Below are 14,888 nucleotides of genomic sequence, written 5' to 3' on the forward strand. Positions count from 1 at the left end.
TAAATATATATATATAATAAATCTATATGTAAAATATATATAGAAAATATATGTAATGTATATATAATATATATTATATTATACAAATCAATTCTCTCGCCTCAGCCTTCCAAGTAAATGAGACTACAGGTGTGCACCACCATCTCCCACAGGGTGATTATTTTTCATATATATTTTTTGTATATATATTTGACATATAGATTTATTTTACATATATAACTACATTTATTACATTTATAATTATAAACATGATATATTATAAACATATGATATGATAAATTATAAACATATGTATAAAATAAATCTAATATATGATTCTTTTTTATATAAAAAAGAAAAATTTGTACACAATTTAATAACTTGAATTTGTAAAGCAAATGCCTTAAATCGTTCTCTATAATATTAAATGCCTACAATAGTTACATTGTTGAAGACATTCTTTAAAACAAAGTAGCCAGTCAGGATTATAGGATTACGCATCAAAGAAAAGACTCTTGCTTTACAAATTCAAAGTATTAAATTGTGTGCATTTTTTTTTATTTCTACGAAGAACGTCATATAGAATGTCCTACATTTCTGTAGAAATTCCTCTCTAGAAAAGGTTTCGATTAGGCTGCCTCATTGATATGTATGTTTTATTTAAGAACTTGCCGATTGTGTGATTCTAAATTAAATTATACGTAAACTTCCATGTTTCAGGTAAACAGAAATGATGCACAGTCCGCGTATTTTATTGGTTTATTGATCAGCTTGGATAAAAAGTTTGCGTAAGTAAATCAAGCTGAAAACAACTCTGCTTGGGTTAGTGTTCTGACCGAAACCTGTGAGTTATTTTGAGATTTTTCTTTGTGGAATGCATTTTTTAAAATCCTACAGCATTCTCAATTGAAATAGCAACTTTAAAAAAATAATTCAAAATAATTCTATTAAATATTTTCAGCACTATAAATGCCAAACAAACAACTCAAAATTGGATTCAGTTTTGTAAAACTACGCTTTTCTTTGTTTTGAGATGTCATCATCTGTCAGTAAATCATCTACTAAAAAGTTGTTTTAGACATATACAAATACTGAACTTATTTAAAACATTGTAATCCCAACTGGGATGAGAACCTTGCTAACCTTGCTGCTGGGAACCACAGTATCCTTTCCTATTGCCCTGTTCCCTGTGTTAGCAGCACTGTTTTGAAGCACACTTTCAAATTGCAGGAAATACTTTCCCTTTAAAAGAGTGATTGTCCCATTTTCTATTAGATATAGGAGCCAGAAAAAGCTGTAGGAATATGAGAAAATTAATACATTTAAGTTCTTTTTTCTTGTACATTAATACGTATGTCCTCTAGAGTTTGAAGGGCAGATGTATCCTCCTGGCTCATGTACAGATTTTTTTAGCCTCATGTATTCCAGGGGACTGCTATTGTCATCTTTGAGCATTAGAGACCTAAATTCAAGGTCCTTATTGTTGTTATTATTATTATTTGAGACAGGTCTCGCTCTGTTGCCCAGGCTGGAGTGCAATGGGGCGATCACAGCTCACTGCAGCCTTGAAATCCTGGATTCAAGCAATCCTTCCATTTCAGCCTCCTAAGTAGCTGGGATGACAGACATGCACCACCATACCCCACAGGGTCATTATTTTTAAAGAGTACAAATGTTGGATCTTCCTTTGGACAAGGAACGTCATTTTATCATTTCTAACGTGAAGAGGTCAAATTTGATGATCTCATGACTGGTCCCCTTCTGGTTCTCACAGTCTCTGAATTTCTGTAGTTTGCAGACGTAAGTTTAGGCCACCTACATTACAAGAAACTAGAGTAAACACGAGAATCAGAGAGTGAGCCTAATGAGAAATTCTATACGCTCTGCCTCTCCATGGGTGGTTTGGTTTTGTGGGAATCATGCCCGGGGAGTACGATGGGAGGATTTTCATCTCTGGCTCACTTTCAGAGTAATCAGGGTCTCCACTTTGCGACTAAAGGTGGTTTCTTCCTGGGAGGGAAAAGAAGACAGCCTGGACATGGCATGAGGGTTGCTACTGTGGAGTGAGATGCATAGAACACACCAAATGCTCAGGCATTGGGAGTTTTCCTGCCATTCTCTGGAGTTCTCCCTATTCTGGGTTGACTTGTCCTGCCCCACCAGTAGGCTGTAGCCAACTTTTTTTTTTTTTTTTTTTTTGAGACTAAGTTTCATTCTTGTTGCCCAAGCTGGAGTGCAATGGCACGATCTTGGCTCGCTGCAGCCTCCGCCTCCCAGTTCAAGCGATTCTCCTGCCTTAGCCTCCCAACTGGCTGGGATTACAGGAGCCCACAATGATGCCTGGCTATTTTTTTTTTTTTTTTTAATTTTAATTTTTAGTAGAGATGGAGTTTCGCCATGTTGGTCAGGCTGGTCTCAAACTCCTGGCTTCAGGTGATCCGTCCGCCTTGGCCTCCCATAATGCTGGGATTACAGGTGTGAGCCACTGCTCCTGGCCTGTATCCAATTATTCTAATGATTGGATCATTGCAAAATGCCTGAATTTTCTTTTCCAGTTGGATGGATGGAAGCAAAGTGGATTACGTGTCTTGGGCCACAGGTGAACCCAATTTTGCAAATGAGGATGAAAACTGTGTGACCATGTATTCAAATTCAGGTAGGCAAGTCATGCAAATGTTGAATTTGCTTTGTGGCATGGAGTGTCATGTGCCACATGCCTACACTAAAAGTAGCAAGTTGTGCGCTACGTCAGGCAAGATAAGAAGAGAGAATAAAGGATAATTCTAATTTTAGCAACATAGCAGTTCAATTTGTAAGGAGAATGGATGCTTAACATTTACACTAGTAAACAACATAGTTAATCTTCTCACTTCTTCCCAAATTAGGAACCACTTTTTCATGTTCTGATTTGAAAAAAATTATCCAGAATTTATCTATCTCCTTTATTTCTCTCTGGCTCCTTATTATTCTGCAAAATGGGAATAATGACAGAATCTATCAATTGTTGAGAAGATGAAATGAAATCATACATCTAAAATACTATGTAGATGCTTGGTGTATACAAAGTTTGCTATTGTTAGGTTATTATTATTAGCTATTACCATTTAGGTAATACATCTGCAACATTAAGTACATGTTTGGTTCATAGGATGCTCTCTATAAAGTGGAACTATTATTAGTTTAAGTAAAACAGCAAAAGAATATTGCATGGATACCTGTAGTCACATGTAAAAACCAAGTTTGATTAGAGTCTAAATAAGTTTTGAGAATTCTTGTAAAATATAAATATATTTTTTAAAATAATGTTTTAAAACATAAATAACTGAATCTAATTTAACTATTTTTCTCTTTGCCAGGGTTTTGGAATGACATTAACTGTGGCTATCCAAGTGCCTTCATTTGCCAGCGACATAACAGTAGTGTCAATGCTACCACGGTTATGCCTACGAAACCCTCGGTCCCATCAGGGTGCAAGGAAGGTTGGAATTTCTACAACAACAAGGTACTAGGAGAATTAGTTGCGATCTTGGCACTGATCAGTATGGAGAGTGATGCAAATCTTTCAGCTCAAAGTTAACTTTTGCTAGCCTCATCACTTTAGAAAATTTTTGGCAAGACTAGGTAAAGATTTGCATGACAAACTCTCTATGGAAATTGAGAGCATACTTGAGATATTATCCACATTGATGTACCCTTTCTCCTGAGGGAGAATAAAACTTTGCAAAGAAAGTGAGTGGGTCATAAAACTAACAGTTTTTTAAATCTCTAGTTGGTGGTGAGAAATTTCTGATTTAGCTATAATCTTCATGAATAATTTTGCTTTTGGTAGAACAAAGTTGATCATCTTTAGTTAACCCCATGGTTTTCTTTTTTTTTTTCTGCCCCCCCCGCCTTCCATCCCAGTGTTTCAAAATCTTTGGATTTGTTGAAGAAGAAAGAAAATCTTGGCAAGAGGCACGAAAAGCTTGTATAGGCTTTGGAGGGAATCTGGTCTCCATACAAAATGAAAAAGAGCAAGGTATGCGGCCATTTTGCAATTAGTTGTGCATTTAAATATGGAATTTTGACTGCAAAATGGTAAAATATTGCTGACAGTAAATGACTTTTTGGTTTTCCAGTGTAAAAGCTAAGAAAGTGGAAAAAATCAAATGCTCATTGAAAACTATTTTATTCAATTATAGCACATATTAAGCTGTTTATTTTATATAAAAAAAGTCATCACAACTCTAAGAAGCAGGTATTATAACCCCATTTTGTGAGTGGGGAAATGGTGCATAGACAGCTTTGAGTGAAGGAGCTTGCCTGTTAAGCAGTAGAGCTGGGAATGAAACCTAGGCTTGTCCAGCTTTCTACCAAACCAGTTTGCTCCCAAAGAGTCAAAGAAGAGTACTTCTAGTAATAAGATGAAAAATTGCTGCTTTCCCATTTATTGCTTTTCTAGTCACTTGATCATATAACTTGTAATGTAACACAACTGATATTTTAAATATGAACTTTGAACAAATTTCAATTTTTTTTTTTTTTGAAACAAGGTCTTATTCTGTTGCCCAGGATTATAACTCACTGCAGCCTTGAACTCCTAAGCTCAAGCAATCCTCTTGCCTCAGCCTCCTGGGTAGCTAGGGCAGGCCTGAGTCATAATGCTCAGCTAATTTTTTTTTAAGTCTTTGTTGTTGTTGTTGTCGTTGTTGTTATTGTTTTGTAGAGATAAAGTCTCACTATGTTGCCCAGGCTGGTCTTAAACTCCCACCTCAGCCTCCCAAAGTGTTGGGATTATAGGTGCGAGCCACCATACCTGGCTTTGAAATATTTTTTGATAAAACATGAACATAAGCAAGAACTATGAAGGAGAATATTCATCATATTCATAGAGCAGATGGAAAAATCATGATATTGTCATCGAAAGAAAGATACCCACCATTTCTACCTGATCTTTCTGTGGAGGCAGCCACTGAAATAAATATTAGTTTAAATTGTGACTTGCCCTTTAAGGAGGGTTTTGACCAACTGCAGGAGATTCAGACTAAACTGATGAAGGGTTTGGAAATCACTGCAAGTGAGTCAGGGTTGAAAGACTCTCAGGTTATACAACTTGGAAAAGAGAGTATGTGGATTTTGAAGGATCACCCTGTGTCGCCTCAGATATAAGACCCGGAACCAACGAGCGACGGTCACAGGGAAATAGATTTAAGCTCAAAATTAGGGGTTAGGGGCCATTGTTACAGAATTGATTGGATAGACTGCTTTGTGAGGAAGGTGAAGTTTCTAAAGGGCTGTGAAAATGCTTACACTGGAAGATACTCAGATGGATGCTAGAGCATCCTGTATGTTAGCTGGGATGTAGTACAGAAGATGCTCAACAGTTTTTTGTTGTATATATAACTTTATAAGGACATGGTAGGAGACATATGGACTGAATATTCTGTAAGCTCTCTTTTGGTTCTGAGATTCTTTGACTTCTAGAATCATTTATTTCAAAAATGATACGAGAAAGAAAATAGAAGAAAAACGTAGGAAGTAAGAAAGGCACTAGAAACATGTAGGGTGCTCTCTCAAAAGTCTTATTTGGCTTTGTGAACGCCGCCATGTGCTCTCTGAGAACACATTGTACAATAAATCCCAACCAAGCTTTCACTGAGAACGTTTGACAAGTTGAGCAATTTGTCAGGCACTGAAAGAGAAGGGTCTAAACCAAAGCACACAGTACAAGAACATTCACATTTCTCCGACTGGCCTACCCCATTTTGGGCTTAGCTACCCAGCAGAGAAACACAATCATTGATTTCCCCTGTTAACCACAAAGTGCTGATTCCTGGCACAATGAGATTGAAACTGGATGATAGAGACGTGCAGAAGGAAACAATTTTCAGATAAAATAACATTATTCCTGGCAAAACAGGCACACGTCGTTGAATTCTTATTGTGGTTGTTGGCAGAAAAAAGTGCTGAATCTTGGCAGGTAGAGCTTTTCCATGTTTCATTTCAAGCTGGGGATGAGGCAAAAGTTATGGTCTTATTTGGAAAAGGAAACAAAACCAAAACAACTATCTACCCATGCTCTTTTCTTCTTAGAGACAGGGTCTCGCTTGATCACCCAGGCTGGAGATCATTGATGTGATTATAGCTCACTACAGCCTCCAACTCCTGGGCTCAAGTAATCCTCATGTCTCAGCCTCCAAAGTAGCTGGGACTACAAGTGTGCACCATCATACCTGGCTAATTTTTAAAATTTTTTGTAGAGAGAGGGTCTTTCTATGTTGCCCAGGCTGGCCTTAAACTTCTGACCTCAAGTGATCCTCCCACCTTGGCCTCCCAAATTGTTGAGATTACAGGTGTGAGCCACCATATCTAGCTGTACTCATGCTCTTTTTTCTTTTCTGAAAAAGTTGGAAGAATTAAAAAAAAAAATCTTTAGTTAATTGAGAAAAATAGAAGTCTCTGAGTGAGATGGTAGCTGCCTCTTCTACTCTGCAGAAAGAGTAAGCGTATAGCAATGGAATTGCTTGAAATTCCATGAAATTGTTTGTTCCTGAATACACAGATAATTATATCTCTGCGGATTTCTATTTTGTATTTTCTATTAGTAACCCTGAGTGCTTAGTCATTCTATTTCCTGTTTACATTCAGGAGACGTGTTTAAGTGTAAATGTTTGCAAATTGTTGTTTAGTAGAGTAGGTACTTGTCGGTCTAGGAGGTAACGGCTCAGGTGGTGGTTCTGGCCCCAGATGGCAGCTGCCATGGGAGGCCTGGTGGTGGACTGAGGGAAGGGGAGGGACACATGTACAATTCAACCTTTTATGTCTCTTGGATGTTTGCCACCATCCGCTTGGTCACAGAATTGATAAGCAAGAAGCCATATTCTATAGTATCATCCAGTGATGTGAGCACTTTATTACTGATTGATTTGTGTAGAAATGGGGTCTCCCTTTGTTACCCAGGCTGAAGTGCAGTGGCACAACCATGGCTGTCTGCAGCCTCAACCTCCTGGGCTCAAGCAACCCTCCTGCCTCAGCCTTTTGAGAAGCTGGGACTACAGGCGCACGCCACCGATGCTTTGTTAATTTTTGTATTTCTTTGTAGAGACAGGGTGTCACCATGTTGCTCAGGCTGATCTTGAACTCCTGGCCTCAAGCAATCTTCCTGTCTCTGCCTCCCAAAGCACTAGGATTACAGGCACCAGCCACCATCCCCAGCCCCTGATGTGAGCATTTCAGCATCAGGATGGTCCCTTGGATCCAAGCACACTGAGTAGATGGACAACTGATCTCCAGGGATTTCTACCCCACCTCCCCAGGAGGAATCTCAATTGGGAAACTTTTGGTTTGGCAATCTGAGATACTGAGAATTTGATAGCTGTGTTAGTCTCTTCTCACACTACTGTAAAGAGCTGCCCAAGACTGGGTAATTTATAAAGGAAAGAGGTTTAATTGACTCACACTTCCACGTAGCTGGGGAGGCCTCAGGAAATTTACAATCATGGTGGAAGGGGAAGCAAACATGTCCTTCACATGGTGGCAGGACAGAGAAGTGCAAAGCAAAGCGTTAAAAGATAAAACCATCAGCTCTTGTAAGAACTCATCTCATTCACTATCATGAGCACAGAATGGGAGAAACATCCCCCATGATTCAGTTACCTTCACCTAGTCCCACTCTTAATATGTGGGAATTACGACAATTGCAGGTGAGATTTGGGTGGGGAAACAGAGCCAAATCATATCAACAGTCTAATGATTCGTGTTTTGACAGTTTTTATTTTTTTCAGAACTGTCTGGGTTAAGAGTCCTTTGTCCCATAGTTATTATATAAATCAGATTATCTTATTTACAGAGTCAGGACAGTCACAAATCCATATGGTGAATTTTTATGAATTAGAAAAAGTTGTGGTACAACCAGGGCAGCCACAACCCAGATAAGGGTGCACAGAATGGAGCCCTCAGGCAGGGTGCAACTTGGACAAGTGTCTTCAATGGCGTAGATAAAACCTAGACTTCTATTGTATGAAACTTTTCAAAGTCCAAAGCTCAAGTGATAACACAATGCTGATATTAGAATGTTCGTGTGTTCATGGTAAATGTTTTTAAGTAACAGTGACACAAATCACATGCTCAGTATTTTGAAATTCATATATTTTGAATATTTTCCATATTTTGGGTATTAACCCTCAAAGTTTAAAATTATTTCGTGAAATTTTCTTTCAGCATTTCTTACCTATCACATGAAGGACTCCACTTTCAGTGCCTGGACTGGGCTGAATGATGTCAATTCAGAACACACGTTCCTTTGGACGGATGGACGAGGAGTTCATTACACAAACTGGGGGAAAGGATACCCCGGTGGAAGAAGAAGCAGTCTTTCTTATGAAGATGTAAATATCAGATTCAGGTCACCTCTCTACACACCATCAGCTTGCATAGGGTTATCATCTTATTGATTACTCTTCCATGAAAGAATCTACCAGAATACTCCTTGATCTGGTCCACGCTTGCAGATTTTACCTATTTCAGACTGAGCTGACTTGGAGGGAGGGAGTATAAATTCAGTTAAAAAATCTTTGGCTTGGGGAAGTGGCGATAGTGAGGGGTCAGGAAACCCAGTTCCATTCTAAGCCTAACTTGCAGTCAAAAGAAACACTTCAACCTAGAGTTACCAACTTTCTTTGTGTCACCTTCCCCTTATCCCTTGCAGCTGCTGTAGTATTTCGGGTGTAGGCCTGGAAGCTACTACTGCTTCTAAAGATCACATCATCATCGTCCATCATCATCACCGTCATGATCATGAGCTAATATTTGTAGACTGCTTATTATGTGCCAGATGCTTTTGTACGTTAACCTGGGAGACAGATTGCTACTTTATTTTACTACTTTTTTTCACTACTTTTTTTCTTATATAATTGAACAACCAACTTATCAACATCAACACCATGTTAGGGATTGTAAAATGTGTGACGAAATGGAAGATTTTGTTTTTACCTTAAAAGTGTGTACACTTAAACTAGACCACAAGTCTTATATAAGAAGGAAGATAGGAAAGAAATGAACATGTCTAATGACAGGATCAGCTATAAACACTGTAGCAGCTAAGAGGAAACAAGCTCACTGTGGAATGGGGTGATTTAATCAGTCAACACACATCTATGGTATCCTATGTGCTGGACACTGTCTTTGTCCATGGTGGAGGAAAGAAATATGAAAAAGAATCAGCTATGGGTCCTTCCTCCCTCCCTCCCTCCCTCCCTCCCTCCTTCTCCCTCTCCCTCTCTCTCTTTCCCTCTCCCTCTCTCACTCTCTCAGTCTCCCACCCCGTTGCCCAGGCTGGAGTGCAGTGGCATGATCTCGGCTCACTGCAATCTCCACTTCCCAGGTTCAAAGGTTCTCCTGCCTCAGCCTCCCAAGTAGCTGGGATTACAGGTGTCCCTCACCATGACTGACTGATTTTTGCATTTTTAGTAGAGAAGGGCCTTTACCATATCGGCCAGGGTGGTCTCCAACTCCTGACCTCAAGTGGTCCACCTGCCTTGGCCTCCCAAAGTGCTGGGAATATAGGCATGAGCCACCACGCCCATCTGGGTTTTTGTTTCAAGAAATTTAAAACATAATAATCAGGGGAACTTAGCAAAAGGATGAGAAAGGCCATGTTAGATGGTCAAGGTGGGCAGTCTTCAAGCAAGAGATACATGATGTGTTTGGGCAAATGGAATAAATGGCTTTGAATGTAGCAGGAGTTTTATGCAGGAAAAGAAGTCGGAGTAAGCTACGAAAGGTGGAAAGTAGAATTTAGAGGAATGTAGATGCCCTATGATGGAGTTTGGACTTTGTCGAATAAGCAAAAAAAAAAAAAAAAAAAAAAAAAAAAAAAGAAAACTGACCTGCTCAAAATGGCATTTTTATGACCATTAATAATTTGGTAGCTATTTGCCAGGTGAATACATTTTGGTGATGGAGCCAGACAGCAGCCCGTAGGTTGCTCTGTCTGTGAAGTAGCCAATTCTTTTGTTTCTTTACTTTTCGAATAAACTTGCTTTTACTGTAGATAAAAAATAACTGGTGATGGGTAAATAATTTTCTGTGGAGAAATTCTTTCATTTTCATGACACCAGTGAGGGCTGAAGACTTACTGAAGAAGTGAAAGTAGAATGGAGCGAGACAGTATTTGCTTAGACAGATTTAATGGATGAGAGGTGAATTTCTTGTAAATCAAAAGCATTCATTATCATACACATTTTTGTTGTTTTTAGAACATAAAGAAAGACAGAAACAATAAAAACAAACCAACAAACAAAATCTGTAATCTCACCAATTCAGAAAAAAAACACTGCTTATTTTTTGTTGAATTTTTTTCCCAGACTTTTTCGTAGTGCATATAAACAGATAAAGTTTATATTTCACAAAACTGGAATCAAAATACTCATAATGCTTTTTATTTTATTTTATTTTTTTTGAGATGGAGTCTCACACTGTCACCCGGCTGAAGTGCAATGACGCGATCTCGGCTCACTGCAACCTCCACCTCCCGGGTTCACGCGATTCTCCTGCCCCAGCCTCATGAGTAGCTGGGATTACAGGAGCACACCACCACACCTGGCTAATTTTTTTTTGTACTGTTAGTAGAGACAAGGTTTCACTACATTGGCCAGACCGGTCTCCAACTCCTGACCTCGTGATCCACCCGCCTCGGCCTCCCAAAGTGCTGGGATTACAGGCATGAGCCACCGCTCCCGGCAATGGTTTTTTAAAAACAATTTCAGGACTTTAAAATGGAGAAGATGAATATAGTTAGAAAAGGAGAGAGAGAGAACTTTTAATATGTGTTTTGTGGGGGAAATATGCTTGGATTATAACAGGTTTTCTGGATCAGAGACTCTGAGCCAGGATAATGGGGGATACAAATAGTTAAGAAAGGAAGTGGGGTGAGTGGAGAACTTTTGAAATGTAAGTTTCAGGTTGCCTGACAGTTGTATCACATGGGATGAAGACACCACAGGTTGACAAGATGTCTGTGGCGGGAGTGTAGGCTGTGATTCACTGTAGCTCAAGGGATGGGTTAAAGATGTGTTGACTTCACAGTGACACATCTCTTACGTACTTTCATTCAGAAAAACTGTAGTCACCTTTTATGGTTGTCTTTGTGTATCACTATTAGTGTATTATTATTGACAACATTTTCTTTAATTTCTAGGTATTTTGGAATTTTCCAATGTTACTGATTTCTAGTTTAATTCCATTGTGGTCTTAGAGAATAGTTTATGTATTTTCTGTTCTTTTAAATTTGTTAAGGCATGTTTTATGGCTCAGAATATGGTCTATCGTGGTGAATGTTTCATGTGATCTTGAGAAGAATATATATTCTACTGTTATGGGACAAAGTAGTTTACAGATGTCAATGAGATCTGTTTGATGGATGGTACTGTCCAGTTTAACTATGTTCTTACTGATTTTTTGCCTGCTGGATCTGTCTATTTTTGATAGAAGAGTATTGAAGTCTGCAATCCTAATCATGGATTTATCTTTGCAGTTCTATCAGTTCTCACTTTATGTATTCTGATGCTCTATTGTTGGCCACATACGCAATAGAGACTGTTATGCCTTCGTGGAGAATTGTCCGCTAGATCATTATGCAATGTTCCTCTTTACCTCTGGTAACTTTCCTTGCCCTGCAGTCTACTCTGTCTGAAATTAATATAGCTGGTCCAGCTTTCTTTTGATTAGTGTTAGTATAGTGTATCTTTCTCCATTTTTCTTCACTTTTAACTTATGTGTATCTTTATATTTAAAGTGAATTTCTTGTACCAATATATGAGTCTCTATTAATTTGTGTATTTAGACCATTAACATTTAAAACGATTGTTGACATAGCTGGGTTAACACCTATCATATTTGTTATTGTTTTCTGTTTTTATTCTGTATTTCATTTTTTTGTCTTCCACTCTTTCTTGCCTTCTCTGGTTTTACTTCAACATTTTGTATGATTTTATTTGTTCTCTACTCCTAGCATACCAATTATACTTTAAGAAAACTTTTTTCTTTTCTTTTTTATTTTTATTATAAATAAAGATGGGGTCTTTCTGTGTTACCCAGGCTGGTCTTGAACTCTTGGGCTCAGGCAATCCTCCTACCTTGGCCTCCCAAAGTACTGGGATTACAGCCACGAGCCACCATTCTTGGCCTAAAACAAAAAAAAAAACAAACTTTCTTTAGTGGTTGCTCTTGAGTTTACAGTATACATTTACAACTAATTCGAGTCCTTTTTCAAATAGCATGTAAGAAAGCATCTCCTACTTCTTCCTCCTCTCCTATGTAACATTGCTATAATTTATTTCACTTATCTATAAGCTATTATCACCAAATACATTATCACCAAATATATTGTTGTCCACTTTTTACATTACAGTCCTTAGTATATTATTCATAGTTGTTTAACAACAACTATAGTTGTTTGAACAAACTGGTATCTGTTAGATGAATTCAGAATAAGGAAAATGAAAAATTCTGTATTTCTTTCATTTATTCCTTCTCTAATACTCATTTATTTATATAGACCTGAGTTTCTGACATATATAGTTCTCTTTCTTTTTTCCTTTTAACATTTCTTTCAAGCTAAGTTTACAGGCAACAGATTTTCTCAATGTTTGTTTGTCTGAGAAAGTCTTTGTTTTCTTTTCACTTCTTAAGGATAATTTCACTGGAGACAGAATTCTAGGTTGGTGGGTTTTTTCTTTCAGCACTTTAAATATTACATTCCACTCTTCTTGCTTGCATGGTTTCTGAAAAGAAATCCAACGTAATTACTATTCTTGCTTCTTTATGGATAAGAGGTTTTTTTTTCCTCTGGCGTCTTTCAAGATTTTCTCTTCATCTTTGATTTTCTGCCGTTTGAGTATGATGTGTCTAGATGTTGTATCTTAGTGTTTATCCTGTCTGATGTTCTCTGAGCTTCCTGGATCTGTGATTTGCTATCAATCATTAATTTTGGGAAATTCTAAGTCATTATTGCTTCAGATAATACTTCTTCTGTTCCTTTCTCTCATTTCCTGGGCCACACCCAGTGAGCCTATCAGAGATAGTCTTCATTTCTGTTAAGGTGTTTATGATTTCTAGAATTTCCTTTTGATTTTTTCTTAGCATTTTCATCTCTCTGCCTATGTTAGCTACCCAGTCTTGCTTGTTGTCCACTTTTTACATTAGAGTCCTTAGCATATTATTCATAGTTGTTTAAATTTTTGATATTTCCACTATCTTTGTCATATCTGAGTCTGCTTATTATGCTTGCTCTTCGTTTCAAACTTTGTGTGTGTTTACAAAATCTTTTAGTGTGTCTTATATTTTCATGTTGAAAACTACACATGTATTATAGTGCAGGGGTCTGCAACCCACGGGCCGCAGATGGGTACCAATCCATGACCTGTTAGGAACTGAGCCTCACAGCGGGACGTGAGCAGCACGCGAGTGAGCAAAGCTTCATCTGTATTTACAGCCACTCCCCGTCACTCGCATCACTGCCGGAGCTCTGCCTCCTGTCAGATCAGCAGCAGCATTAGATTCTCATAGAAACGTGAACCCTATTGTGAACTGTGCATGCGTGGGATCTAGGTTGCGCACTCCATATGAGAATCTAATGCCTGATAATGTGTCACCATCTCCCATCACCCCCAGATGGGACCAGATTGACCAGGGAAACAAGCACAGGGCTCCCACTGATTCTACGTGATGGTGAGTTATATAATTATTTTCTTACAAGGTACAATATAATAATAATAGCAATAAAGTGCACAATAAGCATAATGTGCTTGAATCATCTCGAAACCACCCTCCACCCCAGTCTGTGGAAAGTTTGTCTTCCATGAAACTGGTCCCTGGTGCCAAAAAGATTGGGAACTGCTGATGTAGTGGATAAAGGGAACAGAGGTAAATAGACCTTTAGTGTGAGCTTTTGTGTTTATTTAGCTACGAGTTAGGCTGTGTTTGCTGTTTGCTGTCACGTTAGGTGTCAGAGGTTAAAATCTCCGGTGTCCTCGTTTCTGTCTCTCCTGTTGTCTTTGGGTTCTCCTAAAGACTTCTTAAATAATGTCAGAGAGGCACAGTTCTTCGGCTGTATCTGCCTGTTGTCATACGGGAGCCCCAAGGATATGGCTGTAAGATATTGGGGAGGGGAAGTATGTCGTAGTCCTATGATGGGGACTTGGACTTTTAGGGAATCTGTGCTGTGACCTTCAAAAGTGCTTCTCAGTTTTGTTTCGTTGCTTTTTCCTTTTGAGTGAGACAGGAAAGCTAGAGAGGCTGGAGTTGAGTATTTCTTTTCTCCTAGGTTAGTTAATGTGTGGTGAAACCACAGTCAGTCAAGCACGGGTAAAGTTGTTGCTCTTGAGTGCTGGTCTTATTAAGAACAGAATGAATGAATGCTCTGTCGTATTTAAAAATGGCTCTTCTCCCGCCTCTCCTGTTGGAAGCAAGTGGACATTTTTCTCCAGTCTGCACTGTAAGAATCTGGTAGGGCTCCTGGAAGGAAAACTCACAAAACTCTGGAATCTCCCTAGGACTGCCTCCCCAGGTACTCCTCTGCCAATAGTTTTTAATTTTCAAACTTGTCCAAACTGAACTTCCAGCAATGTGTCAACGACATTTAGTATCTCCTGCCTCAATACTGGTTCCCGCTTTCTGCTCCTGGGCTTCTGCTCTGGTCAGTTCTGATTCCCTGTATCCATCAGTCTGTTTCTCCAATTTGGGGGGCAGCTGTCTGTCTTGTGACCTCCATTTTCCAATGCATTTAAAAGAAGTTGTTGATTTTCAGCTTTTCTAGCCTTTTTCTTGCATTGTGGATGGGAGTGACAACTTCCAAACTCCTTATATATCAAACTAGAAACTTAAAGTCCTCAACATTTTCTTTAAGTGTACTCCTTTTTTTTTTTTTTTTT

General features: G+C 38.6%; 1 protein-coding gene across 1 annotated transcript in view; it reads left to right on the plus strand.

The window, feature by feature from the left end:
* Nucleotides 1-14,888, plus strand: part of MRC1 (mannose receptor C-type 1) — a 101,871-nt gene that overhangs the window by 66,631 nt on the left and 20,352 nt on the right. The window contains exons 18-22 of the mRNA XM_017869208.1: nucleotides 700-767; nucleotides 2,535-2,635; nucleotides 3,336-3,481; nucleotides 3,883-3,997; nucleotides 8,179-8,345. Of these exons, the coding sequence (XP_017724697.1) occupies nucleotides 700-767; nucleotides 2,535-2,635; nucleotides 3,336-3,481; nucleotides 3,883-3,997; nucleotides 8,179-8,345 (597 nt within the window). The remainder of the gene's footprint in view (nucleotides 1-699; nucleotides 768-2,534; nucleotides 2,636-3,335; nucleotides 3,482-3,882; nucleotides 3,998-8,178; nucleotides 8,346-14,888) is intronic.

Source organism: Rhinopithecus bieti, unplaced genomic scaffold (genome assembly GCF_001698545.2).
Source record: "Rhinopithecus bieti isolate Rb0 unplaced genomic scaffold, ASM169854v2 scaffold_3043, whole genome shotgun sequence".
NCBI lineage: Eukaryota > Metazoa > Chordata > Mammalia > Primates > Cercopithecidae > Rhinopithecus > Rhinopithecus bieti.